Here is a 26303-nt window from a genome sequence, read left to right on the forward strand (position 1 = left end):
GAAATGTTTGCTTAATTTCCAGGAGTACCTGGCTTCCGACCTGCCTTCTATGGTAATGACATGAGAATTTTATTGCTCCTTTGGATAAAGACAACCAGCAAACAAAAACAGCCACTCTAATTACCAGGTAAATTTAGGGTGAACTCTGTGTGACAAAAGGTGCTGTCGAGTCCTCCCACTTGATGTAGGTCGCAGCTGCCTGCCGATATAAAGGGTGAGATTTCTTGCTGTCTTTGCAATATCTTTAGGGGACTGCTTGCGACACGCATTACGTTCTGGTTTCATGCGACTCAATACTTAAACTGATTTCTTTCTCTTCTATTCCCTTGGGGAGTTTTTGGGGGTCTGGCGGAAATTTTTATTTTTCTTTATACTTACCAACGGTAGAACCAGGCTGGCTGGAGAGCGCTTTGGGAGAACTTGGACAACCTGAACGATGAGCATTAGTCCCTCGTCTCCCATCCCTGCATTTGCAGCGGGTGCTCTCCGCACATCTCCCTGCCGCAGCGCAGATCCCCCACCCGCGGCTACAGCTGAGTCCCGCATCCCTATTTTTAGCCGCCAGAACCCTCGTGGCCCAGCAACAGGCAAGAGGGCGGTGCCTGAGAGCGCCCGGCCCCGCCCCCGCCCCCGCCGCGCGCGCCCCGCCCCCAGGCGCCGGGAGGGAGGAGCCGGGAGCGCAGCATCGGGCGCGCTGAGCCCGAGCCCGGAGCCCGCGCCCTGCGGCCGGCGGCCGGAGGCGATGAAGATCTGGAGCTCGGAGCACGTGTTCGGGTGAGGTCGGGCTGCGGACCACGGTGGGGTCCGGACCGGCGCCTGCTCCTGCCCCCGAGCCGCGGGGGGCGGCCGAGGAGAGGTTGGACCCCAGACCGGGCCCTCGCCGAGCCCGCCCAGCCCCGCGCTGGCCGCTCCCAGACCGCGGCCGTAGCATCCTAAAAAGAGGGGGCAGGCTCTGTCCCTTCTAGGGCGTCGTTAGGTGGAGAGCCGGCGGAGGGGTGCAGTCTGTTTGATGGAGGGGGCGCCTGACTGACGGAGGCCGGTGGTGGAGTCGTCGAAGCTGGAGAGCGGGGGTGGGCCTTTTCCTGGGGGGCTGGCGGAGGCCCGGGCCGCGGGAGGGATCTCAGGCAGCCGAATGGGGCCAGACGGCGCGGGCCAGCGAGTGCCCTCGGCGGCGGGCGCCGCGGTGCGCATGGAGGCCCGGGTGGACGCGGCGGGGAGGGGAGGGGACGTGACAAAGTGACAGTGCTCACTCCTCAGCCCACCCGGGAGCAGGCCCGGTCTCGCCTGCGCAATGCGTTCTTTGGGGCACGGAGAGCAGAGGCCTGGAGAGCAGGCCCGGTCCTTTGGTGAGATTGTGCAGTGCGGCTGAACACAGACACTAAGCTGTGAGCTCGGGAGGAAGCCAAATGTGGAGAAGGCTTGTGGGGGGTCTTTCACCCTGAATGCACTTGTGGGCATGGAAGGCCTCCAGGGCAGCATGGAAAACTGAGAGCTGTTTAAGAGTAAAGCTACCATCCTCGTGACCTAAATGGTGACTTCTCCTAAGTCGCTCGATGTGTGACACTGTGAAATTATACTTTTAGAATATTTTTTGAAGGAACAAAGATTTTAAAGGTTCCTTGACTCCACTTAGAGGAGCATTTCGTTTTTGGGGAAAAAAAAAACTGCGTCAAATGCGATTGTCATCCTTTGGCTTTTTTATGTAAAATTATTATAATAAAAATTTATCAAGTGGTTTAAAACTTCTGAAATTATTTTTAATGAAATCTTTAGACTTTACGGGATACAGTTTTAGTGTTGATTTTTGTACAGTCTGCAGCCTTTCTCAGCTGGGGATCCTTGAGAGATCCAGTGAAAACCCCAGTGAGAATGACTCCAGAGATTCTTTTCTCCGTTTGGGACATAACTGGCACCATCAGAATGCAGAGGGGAGGAGTTAAGTCATTGCAAACTGTGTGCCCAGGCGGTGGGGCACACCGAGAAAGACTGTCCTAGAAGTTAATGAAATGTTGCTTGACCAGCAGAAGTGAAAGGTCGGCTGTGGGTCGTCACTATTGATAAAATTCACCCACTTAAAGTGTACGATTCAATGATTCTTGGTCAATTTACAGAGTTGTACCACCATCACCATAGTCCGGTTTTAAAACATTTCCATCATGCTACAAAGACACCCCCCCCATTCCCATTCACAGGCGCCCACCACTCTCATTCCCAGCCCCAGGCAACCCCTCATCTGCTGTTTCTCTAGATTTGCCTTTCCAGACATTTCACATAAATGTCATCATAGAATATGTGCTCATTCGTGTCTGGCTTCTTTTACTTGGCACGTTTTTTTGAGGCTCATTGGTATGGTAGCCTGTATCAGTCCTTCATTCCTTACCTCATTCGTTTTGTGTCCCTGATACTCTGCCAGTGCCTGGCACACAGTAGATGCCCAGGGAGGGGCTGAGGAATCTCAAGGAAACCAGGTGCCCTTCCAGAATGAGAGCAGCTGTCCACCAAAAGAACTCCAGGGAGCCCCCAAACTGCCGTGGACTAGGTACTGATCCTCTGCCGTTGATTTTTGAACTCACAGTTGGCGAATGTGGAATGCAAGTGGCCGAGGATGATATTGGGTAGGCCCCTGTGGCAGACGGGTAGCGAGTGACATGATACTCTGATGGCAGGCCATCTGTAGGACAGTACGAAACTGGAAGCCTCACTTTCTAGCTAGGCTTCTTAAGGAGTTTCCCTTTGCCTAGTCCCTTAAAATCACTTTTTTTTTTTTTCCTTTGGGGATTATAAACCTTTCTTTTTCTTTCCATACATGTTTGCTTTTTATATATCTGTTGTGCTGGCAGGTGAATATTTGATTGGAAGTTCATAAATTTACTCTTGAAAGGCAAAGAATAATCAGGCACAAAAACTTTGGCATTTATCAAGTTTTCTTCCTATGTCCACATACTGAAGAAACCCCAGGGCCCAGGGGTGCCTGGGTGGCGCAGTGGGCTAAGTGCCTGACTCTTGGTTTCAGCTCGGGTCATGATCTCAGGGTCATGAGATGGAGCCTGCATCTGGTTCTGTGTTCAGCGCGGAGTCTGCTTGAGTCTCCCTCTCATTTTTTCTCTCTCTTTCTCGGAAATAAATAAATAAATCTTTAAAAAAAAAGAAGGAAAAGAAAAGAAAAGAAAAACCCTAGGGCCCAGAGTGGGACCCAGCAGAGAGCAGTATGAACACAGCTATGGAAATGGAGAGCCCTTTGGGAAAGCCATCGGAATTAGCATGTGTGTTACCTAGACAAGGTTCAATATAGTTTACATAGTAATGAAAAATACAAGACTGCAATATAAACATATAGAAAGGGACATTCAAAATTAACAGGTTTATAAGTTTCATCCTCACAGCGCTGACCAAGGTCTCAGGTAGGCCCAGAACAGAATCTTTCCTAACAGCCCACAGAAGTACCTTGCCGGCCGCATCAAGGTCATACGCTCCTTGGATTCCAGCAGCTACCAGGAAAGGTATCCAGAAGGCGATAACCATCTCAGGGAAGTCAGGAGCTCTGGAGGGGATGTGCCCTGCAGCAGGCTTGCTTTCCAGCCGGGAGCAGGGAAAAGCACCTCCCCACTGTTTCTTTTAAATAAGAGAAATTGAACGTTACAGACAGGACTTGAAGTGCCTCCCAGTGCTGTCCCCTTTCTCCCCACAGGCAGACAAGATGATGAACTTGGTGGGTATCATCCCTCTGAAGGTCTGTTTGACTACATTTATGTGTGTGTGTGTGTGTGTGTGTGTGTGTGTGTGTGTGTCCCATAGCTGCACGATATTCCATTGTATGAATGTGTCACGATTTATCCTTTCTCTTATGGAAGGGACATAACATTTCCCCCTTTATTCCATATCATACTGCAGTGACCACTCCTGTCTACGTCTCCAGTCCCTTTAATCAAGGGCCCACTTAGGCCAGCGATTCTCAAACTCTTCAGCCTCAGGACCTCTTTACACTCTTAGAAAATATTGGGTGCCCCAGACAGTTGTTATGTGGGTTATATCTACCACTATTTACCACATTAGAAATTAAAATGGATACATTTTAAAATATTTATCAATTCATTCAAATTAATAATGATAAATCCACGTCATTAATATAAGTAACATTTTTATTAAAGAACAAACCTGTATTTTCCAAAAGCACAAAAATTAGTAAGAGTGGTGCTGTTTCATTTTTTTTTTTTTTTGCTAATTTCTGGCATAATAGAAGATGGCTTGATCCTCCTGTCTGCTTCTGTGCCAGGGTTTTGCAGTCTGTTGTTTTGGTTCAAATGTATAAATAAAACCCAGCCTCACTCTATGAATAAAACCCATTTGGTATTTTAATGGTCTTTTAAAGTGATTGTGGCTACTTTAAGTAATTTGATGCTACAACAAGACCAGTGGTTTCTGAAGTTCGTTGCAACGTAAGATCTGAAACCATAATGACCAGCGTAGTTGGCCTGCCTCATACACGAGCGGGTCTCTCACTGTGACATCTCGCACCAGTCACTTGGAACATATGGGTTCATCAGGTTTGCGGGATGGGGCAGTCATCAGGCTCCTGGCAGAGAATACAAGTTTTCTAAAATTCTAATTTGCATTCCAAAGCTCAGATTTTCTCTTTGGCAGCAAATACAATCAGTTGTTCTTGAAGGGATAGGCTCACTGTATTCATTTTTGAGGAAATGTCTGCCGCATACCTAAGTCTGAATAACCAAAGTCCGTCCCTCTGTTGTTCCATTGAGAAGTGCTGGGGGGGCTGGGGAAGCAGCAGCTCGCTGGGCCCACCGCCCTCCAGCTGCCCAGCGCTCCCCCAGCCACCGTGGACCTCCAAGTGCAGCCGGTCTGCTTCCTGTGCGCCCTGCTCTCTTGCTCAGGACATTAATAGAGGGGTCCTTAGGGGTCTCATGTAAAATTAATAATCTTACTATTTCATAATGGATATTTTTAAGACACTGGCATTATTTTCCTGAGTGGACAGCAGTGAGTCCTGATGCCTGTGCCGTTTGGGGTCAGGGCCTTCATTCGTGGGGAGAGGCCAGCAGCTTTGCCCTCTGTTGCTTTTGCGGCACTGCACTGGGGTAAAGGTCAATATGGTGACAACGGCGAATCATGTCTCAGTAGCACTGAGGCAGTTTTGGCCTGGCAGACCTCTGGAAAGGGCCTGGGAGCCCCTGGGTGTGGACCACACTCGGAGAACCACTGGTCTGGGCCGAGAATTGCCTTGGCTGGGTGCGGGAGTGCGTGGCCTTGCTTGTGGCAGCCCTCATAGTTTTTTTTAAAAGCTTGTCATTATGGAAATTTTTAAAGTATGCAAAAATGGAGAGCTGAAAATAGTGAGTGCCCACTGCCATCTCCCACGTTGACAGTCACCCTCTCACAGCCCGGCTGGCTTCACGTGTCCCTACCCACCATGCCTTCCCCCTGGGTTATTTTAGGCAAATCCCAGGCATCCTATAATTTCATCCCACTTCATCTTTCTGACACCCTGGCTGTGGATAGAGAGATGCCTTTCCATTCCCTAGTGTGCCAGGTGGACCGAATCCTACCACCTCCTCGGCTGCTGGGCCAGGCGCCTCAGAGATGATGCCTGGCGCTTCTGCAGCCGCACTGTGCTCTGAGGCAGCCACCCCCTGGGAACGGATTCACACTCCACTGTGGTCACTGTGAGCCACAGACACAGCCGGGACCGTGCCTCCCAGGATGAACCTCAGCCGATTCCCGGCCTGCCTAACCTGCCTAACCCAGATGCCTGCGCACAAGCCCTCACACCAGGGTGCCGGCCCAGCATCTCTCAGGGCTTGGGCCGATTTACCACCCACAGCTCAGTCTCCCCCTTTTTTGCAATGCTTGATGTTGCCGGATTTTGCCAGTCGAATGAGTGTCAGGCTATTTCCTTTAGCCAGGAAGTAATACTGACTTGCTGTACTTAATCCTTGTTATTTAAAAAAATGTTTTTCCTGCATCTGTTGATGTCTATATTAACTCGTATTGGTCCTCCTGCTATAATCAGTAGAATTATTTATTATGTGAGGGTTTTAAGTGGCTTGTATTTAGTTTAAATCATTAGCTAGAAAGATGCAAGTTTTCTCTATAAAAGAAAAATTATTAGGTAAGGTATGCTTCATACGAATGCTTCAACTTTTTGCTAGTTTTAGGTAATTTTAGGAGGCAAAGCCAATTCTGCTTAAAGTAGTGATTTTTATGGGAACAACTCTTAGGACCTTAACCTGCAATGCTCACAGAGCATTTCATTGAAAAGGCCCCATGTAACTCGGTCCCTTGATGCTGTCACGTATGCCAGATTCTCCGTCCTTCCCTAGATCTTGGATCGACCATGTGTGGGGCAGTTCTTCTTCAGGGAAGAAGGCTCGGCTCTCTGGGTCCTGCAGAGTGATCAGGTGTCATCACATCTGTGCGTCTCCATCACTTTATGTGAAAGCTGGAGGACAGACCAGCTCAGCGACACGATTCCAGGGTTTGAAAAAGCATTTCTTTGCTTAAAAGAGGAGATTTTAGACCAGTTCCTGACAATTTAGAGGCCATGGAAGATAATGGAAAGAACAGAGGGTGGGGGGCTGGGAGACCCGGTTCTAGTGTGGGCCCTGCTGCAAACTTCTTGACACGGGACAGAGTTTTATGAGGATAAAGTAAATTAATGGTCAGTAACTCATATTTTATTTTATTTTTTTAAAGATTTTTATTTATTTATTTGACAGAGATAGAGACAGCCAGCGAGAGAGGGAACACAAGCAGGGGGAGTGGGAGAGGAAGAAGCAGGCTCATAGCGGAGGAGCCTGATACGGGGCTCGATCCCATAACACCAGGATCACGCCCTGAGCCGAAGGCAGACGCTTAACTGCTGTGCCACCCAGGCGCCCCAGTAACTCATATTTTAAAAGGACGTAACGTATGGAGCAAAACCTGTCATTTCGATCGTCCTCTTTGATATTTGACCTAGTAATTTCATTTCTAGGGTTTAATCTTAAGGAAAAAGTAGGTATGTGACAGATCAGTGTACACAAACATTTGCTACCGACTTTATTTTATAGAGCAAAACTGGGAGCTATCTACATAACCTACCGTAGGGAGCCAGTCACATGTAAATATCTACGGGATGGCTTACATTTTGTAAGGGGCGTGTGCGTGTGTGTGCGCGGGCGCGTCTGCGTGTGTCCAGCTCTTGACGCTGGGCTCTGTCTACACATGTTGTCTAAACTGGTCTGGGTACATCTGCAAAAATGATGGTGGTGTTGACATACTCATCTTTGCCGGGGGCGCGGTTGCTTCCTGGGAGCACACACATCCCGAGGGAGGAAGAATTAGGGGAAGAAGCTTCAGGGGGACGGTCTACCCTGCAAACCTGAAGGGGACACCTCTGACTCCGTGTGGACAGCCAGAGGGTTCCGAGCCGAACCAAGCAGTAAAGAAGCATCGTCCCAGCAGCAGGGCAGCCGTGAGCGTGGCTCGGGACCTCTCCGATAACAGGACACAGGACAGGGACAGAGGTGTCCACCCTTCACCTCAGGGGCTCAGGGCCAGAGAAAGAGTGTGGCCTCCTGCAGGAGAAGCTTCAGGGAGAGCTGGGGGCCCCTTCAGGGACTCCCACACAGCCTGGCGTCATCTTTGGACAGCGGAATTGTGGATGCTTTTATTTTCATATTTTATTTTTCAGTATTTTGGATACTTTTTATAATCAGAAACAAATATGTTGGACACTTCATGCCGCATACCACTTCAGAGCTGGGACAAAGTACAGTTGACCCTTGAATCATGTGGGGGGTTAAGTGTGCTGACTCCCTGCACAGCTGAAAATTGTGTGTAACTTGTTTAAAAATCCCCTTTCAGGGGCGCCTGGGTGGCTCAGTTGGTTAAGTGGCTGCCTTTGGCTCAGGTCATGATCCCCAGGTCCTGGGATCGAGTCCTGCATCGGGGGGGTGTGTGTCTCTGCTCAGTGGGAAGTCTGCTTCTCCCTCTCCTACTGCCCCACCCCTGCTCATGCTCTCTCTCTCTCTCAAATAAATAAAATCTTAAAAAAAAAAAAATCCCCTTGCAGTAAATGGCCCAACTATCCACACAGTTGTTCAAGCCAGAAACCTGGGCATCATTCCTGAGTCCTCCTCTCTCCTTAGTTTCAGGGTTAATACATAATTTATCATCCACATTGGGATGCCTTGGAAAGTGAAAGGGGATACTCTTCGTATGTGCGATAGGACAAAAGGCAAAAATTGGAACTGTCCTGGGCAAACTGGAATGTATGGTCACTTCCTTTCTCTTACAATTAGTTACAAAGTACTACTGCTTCCTAAATATCTGTTTTTGTTGCAGTACAGTTGACACACGTTACTCTCGTTGCAGGTGTCGCACACAGTGGTTCAGCGTCTCTGTGTGTTACCCCCTGCTCCGCACAGGTAGCCACTCTGTGCCCCACAGCGCTGTTGCGGGCCCCTGGCCACACTCCCTGTGCGGTCACTCTCATCCCCGTGAGGTCCTCCTTCCATGGCTGGAGGCCGGTATCGCCCACTCCCCTTCGCCCATTTTGTCCTTCCCGTTACCTCTCTCCCCTCTGACAACCACCTGTTTGTTCTCTGCATTTCTGCATCTATTTCTGCATTTTATTTGTTGATTCGTTTGTTTTGTTTTTTAGATTCCACATATAAGTGAAGTCATAGGGTATTTGTCTCTCTTTGTCTGACTTATTTCACTTAGCACGATGCCATCTAGGTCCATCCATGTTGTCACAAATGGCAAAGTCTCATCCTTTTTATGGCTGAGTAATGTTCCATTGTACATGCACACCACGTCTTCTTTATCCATTCGGCTGTCGATGGACACTTGGACTGCTTCCATATCTTGGCTATTGTAATTACAGCTGCAGTAAACATAGGGGGGCTATATCTTTACAAATTAATATTTTCGTTTTCTTTGGGTAAATACCCAGTAGTGGAGTTGTATGGAATTGTATGATATTTCATTTTTAATGTTTTGAGGAACCTCATACTGTTTTCCACAGTGGCTGCGCCAATTTTCATTCCCACCAACCGTGCACAAGGGTTCTTTTTTCTCCATATCCTCACCAACACTTGTTTGTTTCTTTTTTTTTTTTTTAAGATTTTATTTATTTATTTGACAGAGAGAGACAGCCAGCGAGAGAGGGAACACAAGCAGGGGAAGTGGGAGAGGAAGAAGCAGGCGCCCAGCGGAGGAGCCTGATGTGGGGCTCGATCCCATAACGCCAGGATCACGCCCTGAGTCGAAGGCAGCCGCTTAACCACTGTGCCACCCAGGCGCCCCAACACTTGTTGTTTCTTGTCTGTTTGCTTGTAGCCGTTCCGACAGACATAAGGTGGTAGCTCAGTGTGGGTTTTTTTTTTTTTTTAAAGATTTTATTTATTTATTCGACAGAGATAGAGACAGCCAGCAAGAGAGGGAACACAAGCAGGGGGAGTGGGAGAGGAAGAAGCAGGCTCATAGTGGAGGAGCCTGACGTGGGGCTCAATCCCATAACGCCGGGATCACGCCCTGAGCCGAAGGCAAACGCTTAACCACTGTGCCACCCAGGCGCCCCATCAGTGTGGGTTTGATTGCATTTCCCTGATGATTCGTCATCTGAAGCACCTTTTTGTGGATCTGTTGGCGCATTCGGAAAAATGTCTATTCAGGTCCTCTGCCCATTTTTAATTGAATTATTTGCTTTTTTGGTGTTGGGTTGAATAAATTCTTTATATATTTTAGATGTTAACCCTTTATCAGGTACAGCATCTGCAGATACCTTCTCCCACTCACCAGGTTGCCTTTTTGTTCTGTCGATGGTTTCCTGCGCTGTGCAAAAGCCTTTCGTTTTGGTGTCTTCCCAGTAATTTCTCTTTGCTTTTGTGTCTCTTGTCTTAGGAGATGTATCTAGAGAAATATTGCTACAGTCCATGTCAAAGAACTTACGTCTGTTTTCCTCTAGGAGTTTCATGGTTTCATGCCACACATTTAGGTCTTTAATACATTTTCAATTTATTTTTTTGTATGGTGTAAGAAGGTGGTCCAGTTTCATTCTTTCGCATGTAGCTGTCCTGTTTTCCTAGCACATTTACTGACAAGACTGTCTTCTCCCTATTGTGTATTCTTGCCTCCTTTGTGGTAGATATAATGACCACATAAGTGTCAGTCTGTTTCTTGCTTGCTACTCTGTTCTCTTCATCTGTGTGTCTATTTTTTTTTTAAGATTTTATTTATTTATTCGACAGAGATAGAGACAGCCAGTGAGAGAGGGAACACAAGCAGGGGAAGTGGGAGAGGAAGAAGCAGGCTCATAGCGGAGGAGCCTGATGTGGGGCTCGATCCCAGAAAGCCGGGATCACGCCCTGAGCCGAAGGCAGACGCTTAACCGCTGTGCCACCCAGGCGCCCCCATCTGTGTGTCTATTTTTGTGCCAGCACCATACTGTTTTGATAACTACAGCTTCGTAGTATAGCTTGAAACCTGGGATTGTGATACCCCCAGCTTTGTTCTTCTTTCTCAAGATCACTTTGGCTATTCAGGGTCTTTCGTGGTTCTAAACAATTTTTAGGGGCCACCTGGGTGGCTCAGTCGGTTAAGCGGCTGCCTCCCGCTCAGGTCATGATCCCAGAGTCCTGGGATTGAGTCCCACGTTGGGACTGAGCCCCACGTCAGGCTCCCTGCTCAGCAGAGAGCCTGCTTCTCCCTCTCCCTCTGCCTACTTGTGCTCTCTATCTATCAAATAAATAAAATCTTTAAAATAAATAAACAACTTTTAGTATGATTTATTCTAGTTCTGTGAAAAATGTTATTGATATTTTAACAGGGGTTACAGTGACTCTGTAGATAAAAATAATGTATAACTTTTGATTCCCCCAGAAATTAACTACTTAAAGCCTAATACGGACCTTACTGATAACATCAACAGTCAATTAACACATATTTTATACATGTATATATAAATTATATGAATTATATAAATTATATAATATTATATAAATTATATGAATAAATATATAAAATTATATAAATTATATAAATTATATGAATATATATGAATTATATATTATATATAATGCTACATATTATATTATTATTATTGTATTATATACTGTATTCCTACAATAAACCAGAGAAAAGAAAATGTTATGAAGAAAATCATATGGAAGGGGTGCCTGGGCGGCTCAGTTGATAAATCGTCCGACTCTTGATTTTGGCTCGGGTCACGATCCGAGGGGCATGAAATTGAGCCCCGCATCGGCTCTACACTCATCAGGGACTTTGCTTGAGATTCTGTCTCTCTCTGAAATAAAAAGTTAATCTTTAAAGAAAAGAAAGAAAATCATAAGGAAAATACATTTACAGTACTTTTCTGTATTTATTGAGAAAATCCACATGTAAGTGGACCCGTGCAGGTCAAACCAGCGTTGCTCACGAGTCCGCTGTAGCTGGTTCTCCGCAGAGCAGCGCTGGCTGGGCGTGGTAGCCTGTTCTAGATACGCATAAGGCAGGAGCATGACTGCACTGTAATAGTGCTGAGCTCCAGGTGGCGAGCTGGTCAGTTAGGTCAAGGAGCCCAAATGGAAGTCACAGCCAAGCCTTTGTTCACCGCAATAGTGGGGGAAAGAGGCAAATAAACTCCAACTCCCCAGTGTTCCATCCCTACCGCGGAATAGCACGGGACTGGGGATGGGGAGACGTGTGTCTCTCTACCCAGAAGCTCCAAAGGAAAGGGTGCTGCCTCTTTAGGGACTGGGGGAGGGCAAGGGGATGGGGGTGGGGTGGTGGAGGACGTGGACAGGAAGGTGCTGAGTGGAGGGAGGGAATGGCTCAGCCAAGGCCCCAGTGCTGGGGTGGCCTGTGAGTGCAGCACGTGGGCTGGGAATACAGACAGACTGAGCATGGCCACCAACAGCCTGAGACCTCTGTGTCCCCAGTGCCCTGTGAGTCCCGCCAGGCAAAGCCTTCGGATGGCCTCTGGTCATCCCAGATGGATCGCGGGATCCAGGATTCGGGTATGGAGCCGGATGCCTCAGACAGATTTGTGTCAATATACCTTTAATTAAAACCAAACCAAACCAAAACAAAACAAAACGTTTAATGAGGGCATTAGCATCATCCCCGTTCCACTCTGTGGGCCCCAGCATCTCTGGCTGCCCCCTGCCGCTCCGGCACACTTTACAAATGTAGGGACTGCCTGCTCATTCTGGGTGATTATATTTTTCCCACCAGCCACCCATGGGACACCGTCATCAAAGCTGCCATGAGGAAGTACCCGAATCCAATGAACCCCTGTGTCGTGGGAGTTGACGTGCTGGAGCGCAGTGTGGACGGCCGCGGCCGGCTTCACAGCCACCGCCTCCTCAGCACCGAGTGGGGCCTGCCCGGTTTCGTGAAAGCGGTGAGCCTGCCGCCGCTTGCCCCGCGGCACCCGCAGCACCCCGCCGCGCCACGATGGCCCGGCTGCCCCCGCCCTGTCCCCATCGCACAGCCAGGCCACACCCGCATCGCCGGGCTGCACCCACCTTGTCCCCGCCGCACCCGCATCTGTCCGGCTAGTGCCCACCTGCAGGAACTGACCTTTCCTTAGGGCACCGCGCAGGACTTCGGAGAAGCCTGCGAGATGGCTTGTGTCTCTGTAAACGGTTTAGTTTCCATCTCCGTGGTCCTGACATCCCCTGACGCCTGGTGAGGCTTCCCCACCCTCGGCCGCATCAGCACCGAATCCTTTCCTGCAGCACTTCTCGGCGCTGTGTCCCCTGGGGCCACCCTAACCAGATGCCACAGACTGGGGGCTCCAACAGACACTTGTTTCCTCACAGCTCTGGAAGCTGGAGGTCCAGGATCAAGGCCCTGGGGGGTGGGGGGTGATTTCCCTGAGGACCACAGGGGAGGGTGTTGTCCAGCCTCTCTCCTTCTCTCCTTGGTTGGCAGACTGCTGCCCTCTTGCTGCCTCACGCATCCCTTGTGTCTCCCCCTGTCCTAATGTCTCCTTCTTACAAAGGACACTGCTCAGATTGGGATAGGGTCCCTCCTAATGACCCCCATTTAAACCTAACTACCTCTCCAAAGGCCCTATTTCCAAATACAGTCACACTCTGAGGTGTTGGGGGTCAGGACGTCAACATATGAACTTTAGAGGACACATTCAGTCCATGACAAGTCTTGTGCAGAGCCATGGAGAGGTCATTGAAAATGTAAATCTGAGCATGACTTTCTCCTGCTTGACCGGACGCCTGCTCTCTTCTCAACACAGAGTACAAGCCCTGACATGAGCCCAACACCCCAGTAAGCCCACCTTCTCCCTCCCCTGCCATGCTGGCCTCTCAGTGCTCCAGGAGCTCAGGATGTGGGTCAGGGCCCAGGAGGCCGCATCTGCAACTGACCCCGCTAACCCCTGGACTCTGCCTTGGTGCCTCTCCCTCCCTGGCTAAGCCCCCCCCCCCCCCCCCCGGCACAGGGGCTTCCCCACGCTCCCTCCCCTCATCTTTTTCTTTTCTGTCAAGGCATTTATCACTGCCCTACACTCACCTCTACCAGAATTCATTCATTCGACCAGCATCGGCCTCTGCCACGGGGGCGGAGGCCCCTGGGGGTGGGCAGGGCTGTCCGTGGCTGCATCCCCAGCCGTATCTTTGTTGAATAGATCAAGGGCTTAATTAGTAAACGAAATGGCGTTTTGTGTTTGATGCGAGGGAATGACATTTTTGCCGTGTCACTATGCTAGTTTTGCTTTGTTTTTTTAGATTTTGGGGACCAGTAGGACTTTGACATACATCAAAGAACATTCTGTTGTGGATCCAGTAGAAAAGAAAATGGAGCTTTGTTCCACCAATGTAAGCAATGGCCTAAGATGAGAAAGGTGCTTGGTATTTCCTGGTGATGGTGGGTAACGTCTTCATTTAATTTTATTTCCGGCCCACCTTTGGTCTAAGTGATCTTTTATTTTTCATAGAATGGCTGAATTTACTTAGCAGTATTTATTTACCTTCTTATTCTAGTATAATAAATGCACAGAACAATGCGCATAATGAATTGTCACAAAGTGAACACACCTTTGTAACCAGCAGACAGATCAGAGACAGAGTGTGACCATCCCCCAGGAGCCCCCCCTTGCGCTCCCTTCCGGTGGGCGCCCCCACCCTGCCCTCAAGATAACCGCTGTCCTGACTTCCAACAGCAGAGGTGATTTTTAGCAGTAATTTTAAAAGCACCTTTTCCCCTTCACTCCTCTCTCACTCAAAAAAATTCATATTGGCTTACTGCACATTCAAAAAATACGTATGGGAAAATGCATGGACTAGAAACGTGCTTTATGTTCATAAAATCATATTCTATAAAAAAGCTCGTCAGCTGCTTTGCGCTCATTTAACTGGATGCTAACCCAGAAGCTGATGGTTTGGCGGTTGGAAAGAGCCTTGAAGGCCAGACCAGACTTAGGTTTGGGTGTGGAGGACAGGTGCCGGTCGCCGGAAGGAGCGGCCAGGACGAGGTTTCCCTGGGACTTGAACGTTCCTTCTGTTCTGGCTTCAGCGAGTGCCGATTTGGGGATGAAAGGCATGGACACATGGTCTGGGCAGAAATGCAAGAGAAATACAACCTAAAGCCATTTTTTGTTTTAAGATCACGCTTACCAACCTGGTGTCGGTGAACGAGAGGCTGGTGTACACACCGCACCCGGAGGACCCTGAACTGTAAGTCACCGCGTCCCGGGGCTGCGCGTGGCTTCCAGGGTGGGGGCGGCCCGAGGCTCCCCTGCGCCGGGCTGCTCCGCCGCTTTACCTGCTGCTCTTCCTAGGACTGTGCTCACGCAGGAAGCCATCATCACGGTGAAGGGCATCAGCCTCGGCAGCTACCTGGAGAGTCTGATGGCCAGCACGATATCATCCAATGCCAGGAAGGTACGGCTCTCGGCCCCGTGTGCACCCCGCTGTCAAGTGCCAGGCAGGGGGGGTGTATGGTCCCGAGTCCTTCTGAGGGCAGTGGCCCTCTGTGGCCGGTGAGCCTGTGATGTCAGAGCATTTCCCGCCGGTCCGTTCAGAGCCGGCCGCAGGGAAGGCTGGCCTAGGCCTGAGGGGGAAGTGTGGGGTGAACGTGGACCAGAAACCCAGCAGAGGGAACTGCCACTTCAAAGAGCCGAAACAGCACAGGCTCAGTGCCCAGGACAAGCCCCACACATTAAGGCTGTCAGGCAGCCTCTTCAGGAATTGTACTTTCCCACTGACTAGGCTTTGGCTGAGCTCCCGTCTGCCAGGCCCCCCTGGACTTAGCTGCCGGCTTTGTGCCTCCCTTCTGGCAGGGTGGGGGAGTAAGCTTTGTGGAGGCGACGGGAGAAAGGTTGGCTGGCAGGAGGCCATCCTCCCCAGGTCCCTAGTTGGAGGGCGGCCTTAGTGAGGCAGACACCGGTCGTGGAGTCCAGGCTGCCCTCTGCTCCCCAGATGGAAAGAGCTCGGGTGTGTGGAAGCTGTTCCACGAGTTCAAGGTAACGTCACTTGCCAGAGCAGGGCCTTTGCTTCTCCCCTTAGCGTCCCTGCCGGGCTGACATCTTCCCGGCTGTCCTCTCCTTCCCTCCTGTCTCCTGGTTTATTTTGGTCAGAAGTAGTTCTCCATATGGGGGATCCGTGGGAAGCCTACCATGCTTGTCACAATTTAACTAGAAAACTACTTATGGCCTGCGTTTAGCCTCGGCGCTGACAGAAGAGCCCGTCTGCCCTGTTTTTAAGGAAAATCCAAATCTGAGCAACGTTGGCAGTGGCTCAGCTCAGGCCCGGGACGGCGGGGGAAGCACGGGGCCTGCCCCGTGTCCGCACTGCGAGCCCCCGCGGGACGAGATGGAACCTTACTCATCTCTGTGTGTCCAATGTCTGGCCTGGGGCAGGCGCCCTAAACGTTTGCTGGAAAAAATAAATTACAGGAGGAAGGGACTACTTACTTGGTGAGGCCAAATCCCCCCGAGACCTCTTAGGAGAAAAGTCGGGGGAAACTCAGTGAGGCCACACGAAAGTCTTTTATTTCAGTTTAGGTTGGGGTTTGCTGTGTTGACACCTGCCAGAGAGTCACTTCCTCCCCCGCGCTGGGTTACCATTTGATAGCATCCCCAGGAGACAGGAGGAGGCGCGTGGGTCATCCTGGGATCTGGGTGCGATGAGCCCCGAGGAGGCTGCCAGGCCGCCCCGGGCCGGCTCTCCGGAGCTGATGGCGCGGCTGATGGGTGCCAGGGTGGGTGCAGCCCAAGCCGGTGTGAGAATTTCCGGCACAGCACGTGCCACCTGATTTCTGAGCTTGAGAAACCGCCCAGAGGGCGAAGACTGTTCCGGAACAGTGACGGCCAGTTAAAGTACAGGCTGTGGCCTGCTGTCGGCAGTGAGAGAAGCAGCATGTCTTACACCACGTTGAACTCTTTCTGTGTTGCTCCAGGGGTGGGCTGCTATTGAGTGGATAATTGAGAATTCCGAGCGCGCTGTGAGCTAACGGGGTCTGCGCCTGCACCTTGTGACGAACAGTGGTAACTATCTGCTCTTGGGCCCCGTAGAGAATTTAGCGTCTTGCCAGCCGTGTGCAGGGTGGGCGGCACCGGGCATTGCAAGGTGCAGCTGCATGCGTCTCCAGCCCCGGGCTCCTTGGCGTCTTCCGGAATGGAAACAGCCATCATTAGTTCATCCTCTTCCTCGTTCATCTCCTTGTTTCATGGCAGGATTTCCTTCCCAGGAAGACTTGGATATTTGTAATCTGGTCTCTAAGAGAGGCAGTCCAGCTTCTCCCCAGCTGTTCTCAGTACCTGCTTGCTTAAACGTTTCCTAGAATTAGTGCGTCATCAGGAAGGAGGCTTCCGCGAGTCGTTCCAGACCAATCAGAGGGGAGGAGTTTTTCATTTTGGGCAGGATCGGGATATTTGCACGTGTTCTTGTAAAGAATGCCCTGTGCCCTGGCATCAGGGCTGCTGGGGAGGGCGGTCCTGCTCTCACTTGCTGCAGGCCAGCACCAGCCGTGTGACTGCCGCTGGCTCTTTTCTTTTAGTGGCACAAGCCATTTCTAGCATCTTCTTGAGCTTCACGACCATTCCTTGGTTTCCTAGGCCACCAGGGGCTGCATCGTCAGAAAGGGATTTGACGCTTAATTGGTCAGCGGTCATCTTCATACTTCATAGGGGAGTCAGAGAGTTTTCTGCTTCCCTCTGTTTAGGGAATCCTTATACTCCTGCCTTGAAACCTCACCCTGTTGACTTTCCATACTGTGCTGCTCTGGGGCCCGCTTCCCACGGTGGGTCCGTCTGTCTGTCTGGCTGCAGCATGCGTATTATACACACTTGGTGCCTAGTCAGCAAACAGGAGCAGTATGGTTCAGGTTCCTGTAAGAACTTCTGCTGAAGCTTCAGTTTGCCAGAGACCTTCACCTTGAACCCAAGGTCATGATCTGCTGCTGGGTCTCTCTTCTTCCGTGGATGCACCACTAAGGTGACCACACGTAGAGACCCCGCCTGCCTGGTGAGCTCAGTGGGTGTGGACAGTGTGGCGTGTGTGGTGGGTCACTCTGAGCTGTGGACGGTGTCACATTCTGTTTCCTCATACACTAGAGCTAAACTGCCTCAATCTTTAATCAGATGCCTCACCCAAAAAATCAAAGAAGAAAGAAAGAAAGAACAAAAGAAAAAAAGGAAGGAAGAAGGAAAGGAAGAAAAAAGGAAGAAATAAGCGAGCCTTGAATACGGTTCGCCCCGTCTGGGAGAGGTGTGGAATCTGCTAGAATCTGCCACTTGCCTGATCACAGCCTCCACCGGGCTCTTTGGCCGTGACCTCTCAAGACAGGAGGCCCGTCTGTTGCAGAGTGAGACCCAAAGAAGGGAAGACCCCTAGCAGGAGGAGGCGAGGGCCGGAAAGCCCCCACCCTGCCACTGCCCACAGGCCAGCCGCCCCTGGGCCGGTGTCAGACTGCTCTGTGCCTTGTCTGTCTTCCCCTGGGCAGCAGCTCCCAGCAATATTCTGCTGACTCTTGGGATCTTACTAAACAACTTTGCTCTTTCCTGATGACTCCGTTTCCCTCCCATGCCCCTCGGCCAACCGTCTGCACCGCCAGTGTCTTCACACGTATCTGGCCACCGTCTGTCACGTCAGATGCTGCCGCCGTGCAACCTTCTCACCAGTGTTAGCGCAGGTCTGCACACGCTGGAATAGGGGCGTCCACCCCACAGTGATGCGTGTGGTGACAGTACCATGGGCTCTCCCATCACACAGCTGGCATTGGTCAAGGGAGCAAAGTGCTCTGCCCTCAGGCTGTGGCTGCTTGTCCTGGACTCTGGGACCAGCGACCCCCGGGAATGAAGGCTTGTGGTACTTGTCACCATTCAGACCTGTCCATGGGGTGGCTCATGCACATGCAGCCACTTTGATGAGACGGTGGCTGAAGTGCTTGTGAGTTTGAGCTGTCCCATTAGCTTTAAGGCACTTCCAGGTGGGAATTTTAACTTTCTCATTTTCTCAAGTAGAATGTAAAGTCTTTCAGTCTACTTTGAATTCAATTTTTTTTTATTTTTTAAAGATTTTTAAAAATTTATTCATTTGAGAGAGAGAGTGAAAGAGAGAAAGAAAGAATGAGCAGGGGGAGTGACAGGCAGAGGGAGAAGGAGAAGCAGACTCCCCGCTGAGCTGGGAGGCCAATGCGGGGCTCAATCCCAGGACCTGGAGATCGTGACCTGAGCCGAAGGTAGATGCTTAACCATCGGAGCCACCCAGGCGTGCCTGAATTCTAAAAACTTTAGAGAAGGCCTCCTCCATAAAGGATGAGTGGAACTGTATTCTACTGTTTTTTTAGATAGTGCTTTTTGTTTGATAATAGTACTAATCCAAAATGAAATTATATTCATTTATATTTTTATCAGAATATTTTATTCTTATAGCTCCTGGTAAAAATGGAGTTCAAAGACTTATAGTAAAATAACCTCCCTTACTCCTTCTGCAAAACATGTTTCTACTCTTTTGAGGGGACACTCAACTCTTTTGGCAGTTTTTGGCTTTTACTGCTAGATTTCTAAATAAATAAGCATATCCTGCTATCTCTTGATTTGCCAATTTTAGACATTATCTAGATATTATTTACCTGTTTGGTATTCTTTTATCTCTCTTATCTCTTTCTCCCATCTCCATTCCCCCAAAATAGCTATATTGTTTATGGTTGAAAGCACATTCAGAGTTTCCATAATTCTGAAAATACATAGCTATTGCTTATTACCAAGCCATAATTGCATTTTCTTTCTTGTACTACTTTTTCCCCCATGGAGATAATAATTGTCTAATTCTTTTCATCTATTTAATTTTATTTTTTAAAGGTCTCTGGCTGAGTGCTTCCACACTCTTACTCACTCTCTGCAGTATCTCGTGATGTCATTTTCCACAGGTCAGTCTTTTTGCACAGCACATTCCCTCCCAGTTTCCCTGGCACCATCCTTTCTGAAGTCAGGCCTTACTCTCTGACCGAACAGCCATGTGGCTGTCTTTCCTTTTCCTGGGCACTTCTGGACATTTTCTAGACCTTCTCCTCTCCTGAAACCCTTGTTTCCCTGCTTCCCTGCCTTCCTCTTTCTCTTTCCTCTCATAGGATGGGGAAGAATATCTCATCATGGCTTAGGGCTTAGCCCTAAGTCTCATCTTAGGACTTGGCACATCTGAAAATGTCTCTTCTGTTCTCATACTTCATTCATAGCATAGTAGGACATATAATTCTAAAAAAAAAAAACCACTCAGAATTTTGCAGGCATTGTTCTGTTGTTTTCCACTCAGATTAACGATCCTCTGTATGTGACTTCTTTTTTCTCTCTCTGAAAGCTTTTAGGATCTCTTTATCCTTGATGTTGTGAAATTTCATGTGGTTAAGCCTCATTTAAAGAGAACTTTTAAAATCCATTGTGCTGCACTGTGCATGTTAAATTCCTGGCTTTGGTATTGTATTCTAATTACGCAAGATGTTATTGGGGGAAGTGGGTAAAGGGTACATGGGACATTCCTGTACTATCTTTGCAGCTTCCTGTGAATCTATTATAATTTCAAAATTAAAAGTTAAAAAAATAGAAATAGTAACATTGTGGAAAATGGTAGAGGCAGGTGCTCCCAGAATTGGTCCCTCCAGTGAAACAACCAGTAAGCTGGCAAAAAAGTGGCAGAATCCACTTTTGTAGGACTGTGGATCCTAATAGAATACATCAACCAGGGGAGCACTTAATGAGTCTTGATTAACCTACCCTGCAGATTTTGGACTTGCCAGTCTCCATAATTATGTCAGCCAATTGCTTAAAATAAATCTCTGTCTATATATACACATTCTCTTGGTTCCGTTTCTCTGGAGAACCCTAATACATTATTAAAACTAAACTGGTATCAGTTCAAATTAGATTTTTCTGAGTTTAAGATATTAATTACAATTATCAGGGTAACTAGTAAGAAAATAACTAAAACATATCCTGTAAAGAAATAGGAGGAATCAGAATGCTACACTAGAAAATAAGCCAATCAAACACAACAGAGGATGGAAAGAATTCAGGAACAGAAAATTACGAAACTCGGAGAAAACAACTACCAGTGTAAGAAGTTAGTGTTTCTTTAAAATTAATTAGTTTGAAGATAAATAGATTAAACAAACCAATGAAAGGACAGAGACTGGCAGAATAGATGAAAAAAACATGATCCTACTCTCTATGCTGTCTACTCAGTTTAGATCCAAAGACACAAATGGGTTGAACGTGAAAGGATAGAAAAAGATTTTCCATGTAAAGAATAACCAATAGAGCTGGAGTGGCCATACTAATACCAGGCAACATCTACTTTTTTTTTTTTTTAAAGATTTTATTTATTTATTCGACAGAGATAGAGACAGCCAGCGAGAGAGGGAACACAAGCAGGGGGAGTGGGAGAGGAAGAAGCAGGCTCATAGTGGAAGAGCCTTATGTGGGGCTCGATCCTACAACGCTGGGATCACGCCCTGAGCTGAAGGCAGACGCTTAACCGCTGTGCCACCCAGGCACCCCAACATCTACTTTTGATCAAAAATTATTACAAGAGACAAACAAGTATATTATACATCAATGAGAGGGTCAGTTCCTCAAGAAGACCAAAGTTATAACCATTTACACACCAAGCTACAGAACCCCCAAATATATGAAGCAAACATTAGCAGAACAAAAGGAGAAAGGCAATTCTAAATAATAGCTGGAGACTTCAATAATCCACTCTCAATAATAGATAGGACATCTAGACAGAAGATCAGTAAGGAAATGGAGGATAAGAACAACACCATAAACCAACTTGACCTAACAGACACCCATAGAACACTTCATCCAACAGCAGAATAGACATTTTTCTCAAGAGCACATGGATTATTCTCCAGGATAAAACAGGTGTTAGGCCAAACACCAAGTCTCAATAAATTTAAGAAGACTGAAATCATACAAAGTACCCCAATGAAGTGAAATTTGTTTTCACTTTGTTATCCCAATGAAGTGAAATTAGAAATCAATAGCATATAAATGGAAAATTCAGAAATATATGGAATTTCAAAATTATATTTCTAATAACTAGTGAATCACAGAAGAAACTACAAATGAGCTTATAATATTTTGAGATGAATGAAAATGAAATCACAACATACGAAAACTTACGGGATGCAGCGATCAGAGGGAAATTCATAGTCGCAAATACCTACATTAAAAAAGAGGAAAGATCTCAAATCATTAACCTGACTTTAAGGAGCCGGAAAATGAAGATCAACCTAAACCCATGGCTTGCAGAAGAAAAAAAGATGATAAAGATTAGAGAAGAAATAAACAGAAGATAGGAAAATAGAATTATTGAATGAAAAGTTGTTGCATTGAAAAGTTCAACAAAGTTCACAAACTTCTACATTGACCAAGAATAAAGACAGTATTCAAGACAAAATATCAGAAATGAAAGTGGGGCATTACTACACATCTTACAGAAATAAAAGGATATAAGACAATACTGTGAATGATTGTAAAACAAATCAGATACCCTGTCACAAACTACTAGACACACACAAATTACCAAAACTGATTTGAGAAGAAATAGAATAACAAGCTGAGGGCTTCAGAGGGGAGGGGGGTGGGGGAATGGGATAGACTGGTGATGGGTGGTGGGGAGGGCACGTGTTGCATGGTGCGCTGGGGGTTGTGCACAACTAATGAATCATCGAGCTTTACATCAGAAACCAGGGATGTACTGTATGGTGACTAACATAATTTAATAAAAAAACATTAAAATAATAAAAAAAGAAGAAATAGAATCTCAATAGGCCTGTGACAGTTAAAGACATCGAATGAATAATTAAAAACCTTCCAACCAAAGCCTCACAGAGGGCAGCACAGGAAGAGCGCCTGCAGTTGGGTTTGATGCCCAGGCAGATGGGCTGAGGGCAGGCATCTGGCCTGACTGCTGACACTGCCCAACAGCAGCTGCAGACTCATAGCAGGCAGAGAGAGCCGCTGCAGATGACTGACCTGAAGGCAAGTGCATATCTCAGGCACAACAGTAGGACACACACAGCCCACACAGGAGACCTCCCTGAAGTGCCTGGTTCCAGTGAACAGGGAGCATGGTGCTATAGGACACCACCGGTCCTCTTCTTCCTAAGGCTACTACTTTCCTGATCGAGACATGTAGCAGAGTTTCCTACCCATAGAAGCAATCACAGACAAAATGAGGAGACAGAGGAATATGTCCCAAATGCAAGAATAGGACGAAAATCACAGCCCAAGAGCTAAATGAAATGTCTGTACGTACCTACATGTATTCATGCGTACAAAAAGCTTGGGTCAGGTCAGCAAGACATCAAAAACAAAAACAACCCCACAACTCGTGTTGGGAAGTGGGTGGTCCCTTTGGTTCTGGTAATGATTTCTTTGATGATTTCCCCACTACTCTCTCGTCTTCTTTTCTGGAAGTCTCTTAGTCAGATGTTCGCTTTCGGGATTGATCTCGTAATTTTCTTATATTTTCTTTCATCTGTGTTCTACCTTTTGGGAGATTTCCTGGACTTCATCTTCCAACGACTTCACTCATTTTTATTTGGGCAAATTGTAGTTTCAGTTTCTCGAGCTGTCCCGTTCCTGATGGCGTCCTGCTCTTGCTTCACAGATGTAGGTCTTGCCCCCTCTCTGCTGAAGTAGATGCGAAGTGAAGCTTTCCACGGCATCTCGGTGTCTCCTCTGCGCCCCTTCGCATGGGAGACTGCCCCAGCTGTCCTTAGTCCTGACATACCCGACACAGGCCGAGGTGCAGGGGGGGAGGGAGGCTCCCCACCGAGGGCTAGGCTTCAGTGCAGGGCGACACTGGAGGCTGTCCTGGGCTTTTGCCTGAGCCAGTGACCTTTTCTCCGGAGTGGTTCCATTTCTCCCAACAAGACTCCTCAACTTCTGGGGGCGAGGGGGGCAGCTGGGGTCTACAAGCCAGGCTCCCCAGCGGTCCCGTGGGTCCCCTCCCTGTGGACACCCCCAGGCTCTGAACGGCTCGTGTCAGGCCCCCTCCAGGGGCTCACAGCTCGCGCCTCTGCTTTCCACCTTCTTGTGGTGGCCGGTGAGGATGCTGACTCCGTGGATCTGAATTTTGTTTCTGTTGTATTCCCAATAGTTTCGTGGACAAAGGGCCAAAGGTTTTTTTCCCCACCATCTTGAGATCAAAGTTCTGTTGGCTTTAAAAACAATACTCTTTCAAAAAATACATAAAAGCAGTCCATTTTTATGGTAAAAAAAAAAAAAACCCAAAAAACCAACAACACAGGACTCTCTGTTGAAGAGGAAAAGCCTGCCCTTTAGAGGAGGAGAGCCTGGCCTCTGCTGGTTAACTCCTGATTTTTAGGAAGGCTTCCAGAAGTGTTTTACGCAAATGCAATTTATGTATTTTTTTCTTTTCTTTCTTTTATTAAACACAGACGGAACTATACTGTATATACTATTTAGTGCCTGTGTTTTTTCTATTTTAAAGCAACATTGTCTTAAAAGTTTCCGCCTGAGATTTAGCTGAAGTCTTAATTCCAGAAGGACTTGAGGGCTCCTTGCAGATAAACCCCGGATTTGCAAAGGTGGTGGGTGCGGGTCAGAACACCTGTCGCTCTGTTGCAAACCGTACTCTGCCCCCACGAGCGGGTGTCGACCTAGACACTGTTTGAACCCTTTCTCTTGTCGCACTAGGAGGTAACTCTGTTGCACTGAGGTTACGTGTAACCTGGCAGAGGTAATGGTTTAAAAATTGTCATGGAAGGGGTTCTGTTTTAGAGGGGAGCATGGAAATTTGTGACTTGGGAAACCACGTTGTGAAGCAGGGATAAGTGTATCAGAAAAGGTAGATTGTCTTGAGCCTCGAAATGGCTAGAATGTGCAGGGGAACCCAGAGTAGTTTCGGAGGAAGACTGCATTTTTAGGGCAAGGGTAGGTAAATGTCAGTTACTCAGCCACTTCCAGTTTTTGGTGGGTGGAAAGTGTGGTAAAAATAAGTGCATGGACGTGTTGGGTTTTTAATTCTCCTCTGCTTTCCATTATAAATTTAAAAAAATGTGAAGATAGTCATTGAGAAAGTGGTAGTGGTTATTTTCAAAATTTCTTCAGTATGAAATAGTTTGGCTGTGTAACTTTCATTTGGGTCTGGGAGTGGCTTCAGTATTTATTTGTGCAGCTCTGCTTGGAGTTCACCATGAGCACAAAAAACAAATGCTGTGTGACAACATATCGTGGAAGCCGGGCGGCAGAGCCACGTGAAATCCAATCTCACTTTTGAATTTGAGAGAATATTCAAAAGGCCAGCTTTAATCACAGCAAATCATCTGTCGGCACTGCTGTGGCGTTGCGGTTCAGTAGGTAACCCCAGCACCCGAAGGGGCCTCATGTCCTGAGATGCCCTCCTGCAGAAGCTTTAGAACAGAAGCGTGATGGGACCCGAACAGCGGCGGTCTTCGTCTTACAGGTCAGGGGTGCACACCCCCGGGAGTTCTCAGTGCTGTTCTCTCGGCAGGGTCGCGAGGCCTTGGAGTGGGTGATCGGCCGACTTAACACGGAGTTGGAAGGCCTGGCAGCCCCCGCCTGCGCCCGAGCGTGAACCCCGGTGGCGCCCAGGACCAGGAGACGCAGGTCCGGCAGCAGGTGGCCCCGGTCAGCCCCGCCCCCAGCCCCGCCCCCAGCCCCAGCCCCGCCCCCGCAGGGGACTGCGCGGTCGCTCCACACCTGGTCTGTCCTAGGGAGCGTTCCTGATGAGTGCATGCCTAGAGACGGTTAGGAAAGGGACCCTAGGAAAGCAAGTGAGTTTGCCACATCTTGGCCGATAGCTTACCTTCACCTTTATCTTTACTTCTTTTTTTGGGGGGGGGATGGAAAATTTTGTTTAATAAACAAGCAGCTAAATCTCTAATATCCCTTCCCCAGAAGCCAAAACATCAGAGTGTAAAAGGGAATGGCTTTCTCCCAGCGTTCACATAGAGGCTCTTCGTGGGTTTTGATCCTGAGTTTGCAAGGATCACAGACGCAGGAGAGTCCGGCTCTGGCGTGAGAGCTCCGGACCCTGGAGCTGCGCCCCTCCAACGCGGGCTGGCGGGGGTCTCTGCGCTGTGCTCTGCCCTGACCCGCCCCTGCTGAAGTTTGGGGGCATTCCACAAATGGTACAGCTGTCCTGCATGGACACTTAATTTACTGACCAGATTTTAGCTTCCACTAACCACAGAACTTAGATTTAATTTGGGATGTGGGTTTTTAATTATATGCATCCGGCAAATAACATAAAGCATCCCTATTTCATTTTAGTGTCTGAACATGAAATAAGATACTTTTTTCCTTATTTATGTTTTAACTAAGCCAACCAGTTTAGTTTTTAGAAGAGAAAGGACTATCGAGAGAAACTAGTTATTTCAATGTTATATTACTTGATTTTATTGCCCGAAGCATAGAAATAAATCCAGACTCCTGCTGCCTTTCCTTCGTTTCCAGTGTTACACCCCTGTTATTGTGGTCCTTGAGTCTAGTAGGAATAAAAGTTGAATACACTAGTTATTGTCTCCACTCTTCAGCTAAACCGGAAGTTACTGGGGTGCTCTTTCCTCTTGGAAGTTGGGCTTTCTCGAGTGGTGTGAGCACACAGGCCATCCTATGGTCTTTGCATTGGTACCTGCCTTTCTGATTAAGTAGCTGCTTCCAGAACGTTCCTCTAGAAGCAGAGCCAGGTGCTCTCTGGAAACAAGGGTTCCCTTTGGTTGTACTGCGTGTTCTTTGAAGATCGTTCCACCCATTTGGTGTTAGAACCAACTATTAAAACTGTATC

General features: G+C 48.2%; 1 protein-coding gene across 4 annotated transcripts; it reads left to right on the plus strand.

The window, feature by feature from the left end:
* The first annotated feature begins 644 nt into the window (after positions 1-644).
* PRELID3A (PRELI domain containing 3A) lies at positions 645-26031 on the plus strand. 4 transcript variants are annotated; one of them, XM_045815155.2, is made up of 7 exons: positions 645-774; positions 12235-12403; positions 13749-13838; positions 14626-14696; positions 14801-14903; positions 25008-25123; positions 25415-26031. In XM_045815155.2, the coding sequence occupies exons 1-6, from the start codon at positions 743-745 to the stop codon at positions 25089-25091; spliced, it is 549 nt and encodes a 182-aa protein (XP_045671111.1). In that variant the 5' UTR covers positions 645-742; the 3' UTR covers positions 25092-25123; positions 25415-26031. The 4 variants fall into 4 exon arrangements, with proteins under 4 accessions (XP_045671111.1, XP_087713614.1, XP_045671110.1 ...); XM_087857488.1 differs by lacking the exons at positions 25008-25123; positions 25415-26031 and adding exons at positions 16420-16507; positions 17603-22084; XM_045815154.2 differs by having other exon boundaries at positions 25008-26031.
* The last annotated feature ends 272 nt before the right edge of the window (positions 26032-26303 follow it).

Source organism: Ursus americanus, chromosome 30 (assembly GCF_024610735.1).
Source record: "Ursus americanus isolate L20-20 chromosome 30, mUrsAme1.1.p, whole genome shotgun sequence".
NCBI classification, from domain to species: domain Eukaryota; kingdom Metazoa; phylum Chordata; class Mammalia; order Carnivora; family Ursidae; genus Ursus; species Ursus americanus.

Bases quoted from the DNA above. Each gene is read 5' to 3' on its own strand.
- PRELID3A (XM_045815153.2), top strand. From the start codon at position 743: ATGAAGATCTGGAGCTCGGAGCACGTGTTCGG. The intron at 775-12,234 runs GTGAGGTCGGGC...TTTTCCCACCAG, and splicing joins AGCTCGGAGCACGTGTTCGG to CCACCCATGGGACACCGTCA. The intron at 12,404-13,748 runs GTGAGCCTGCCG...TTGTTTTTTTAG, and splicing joins TGCCCGGTTTCGTGAAAGCG to ATTTTGGGGACCAGTAGGAC.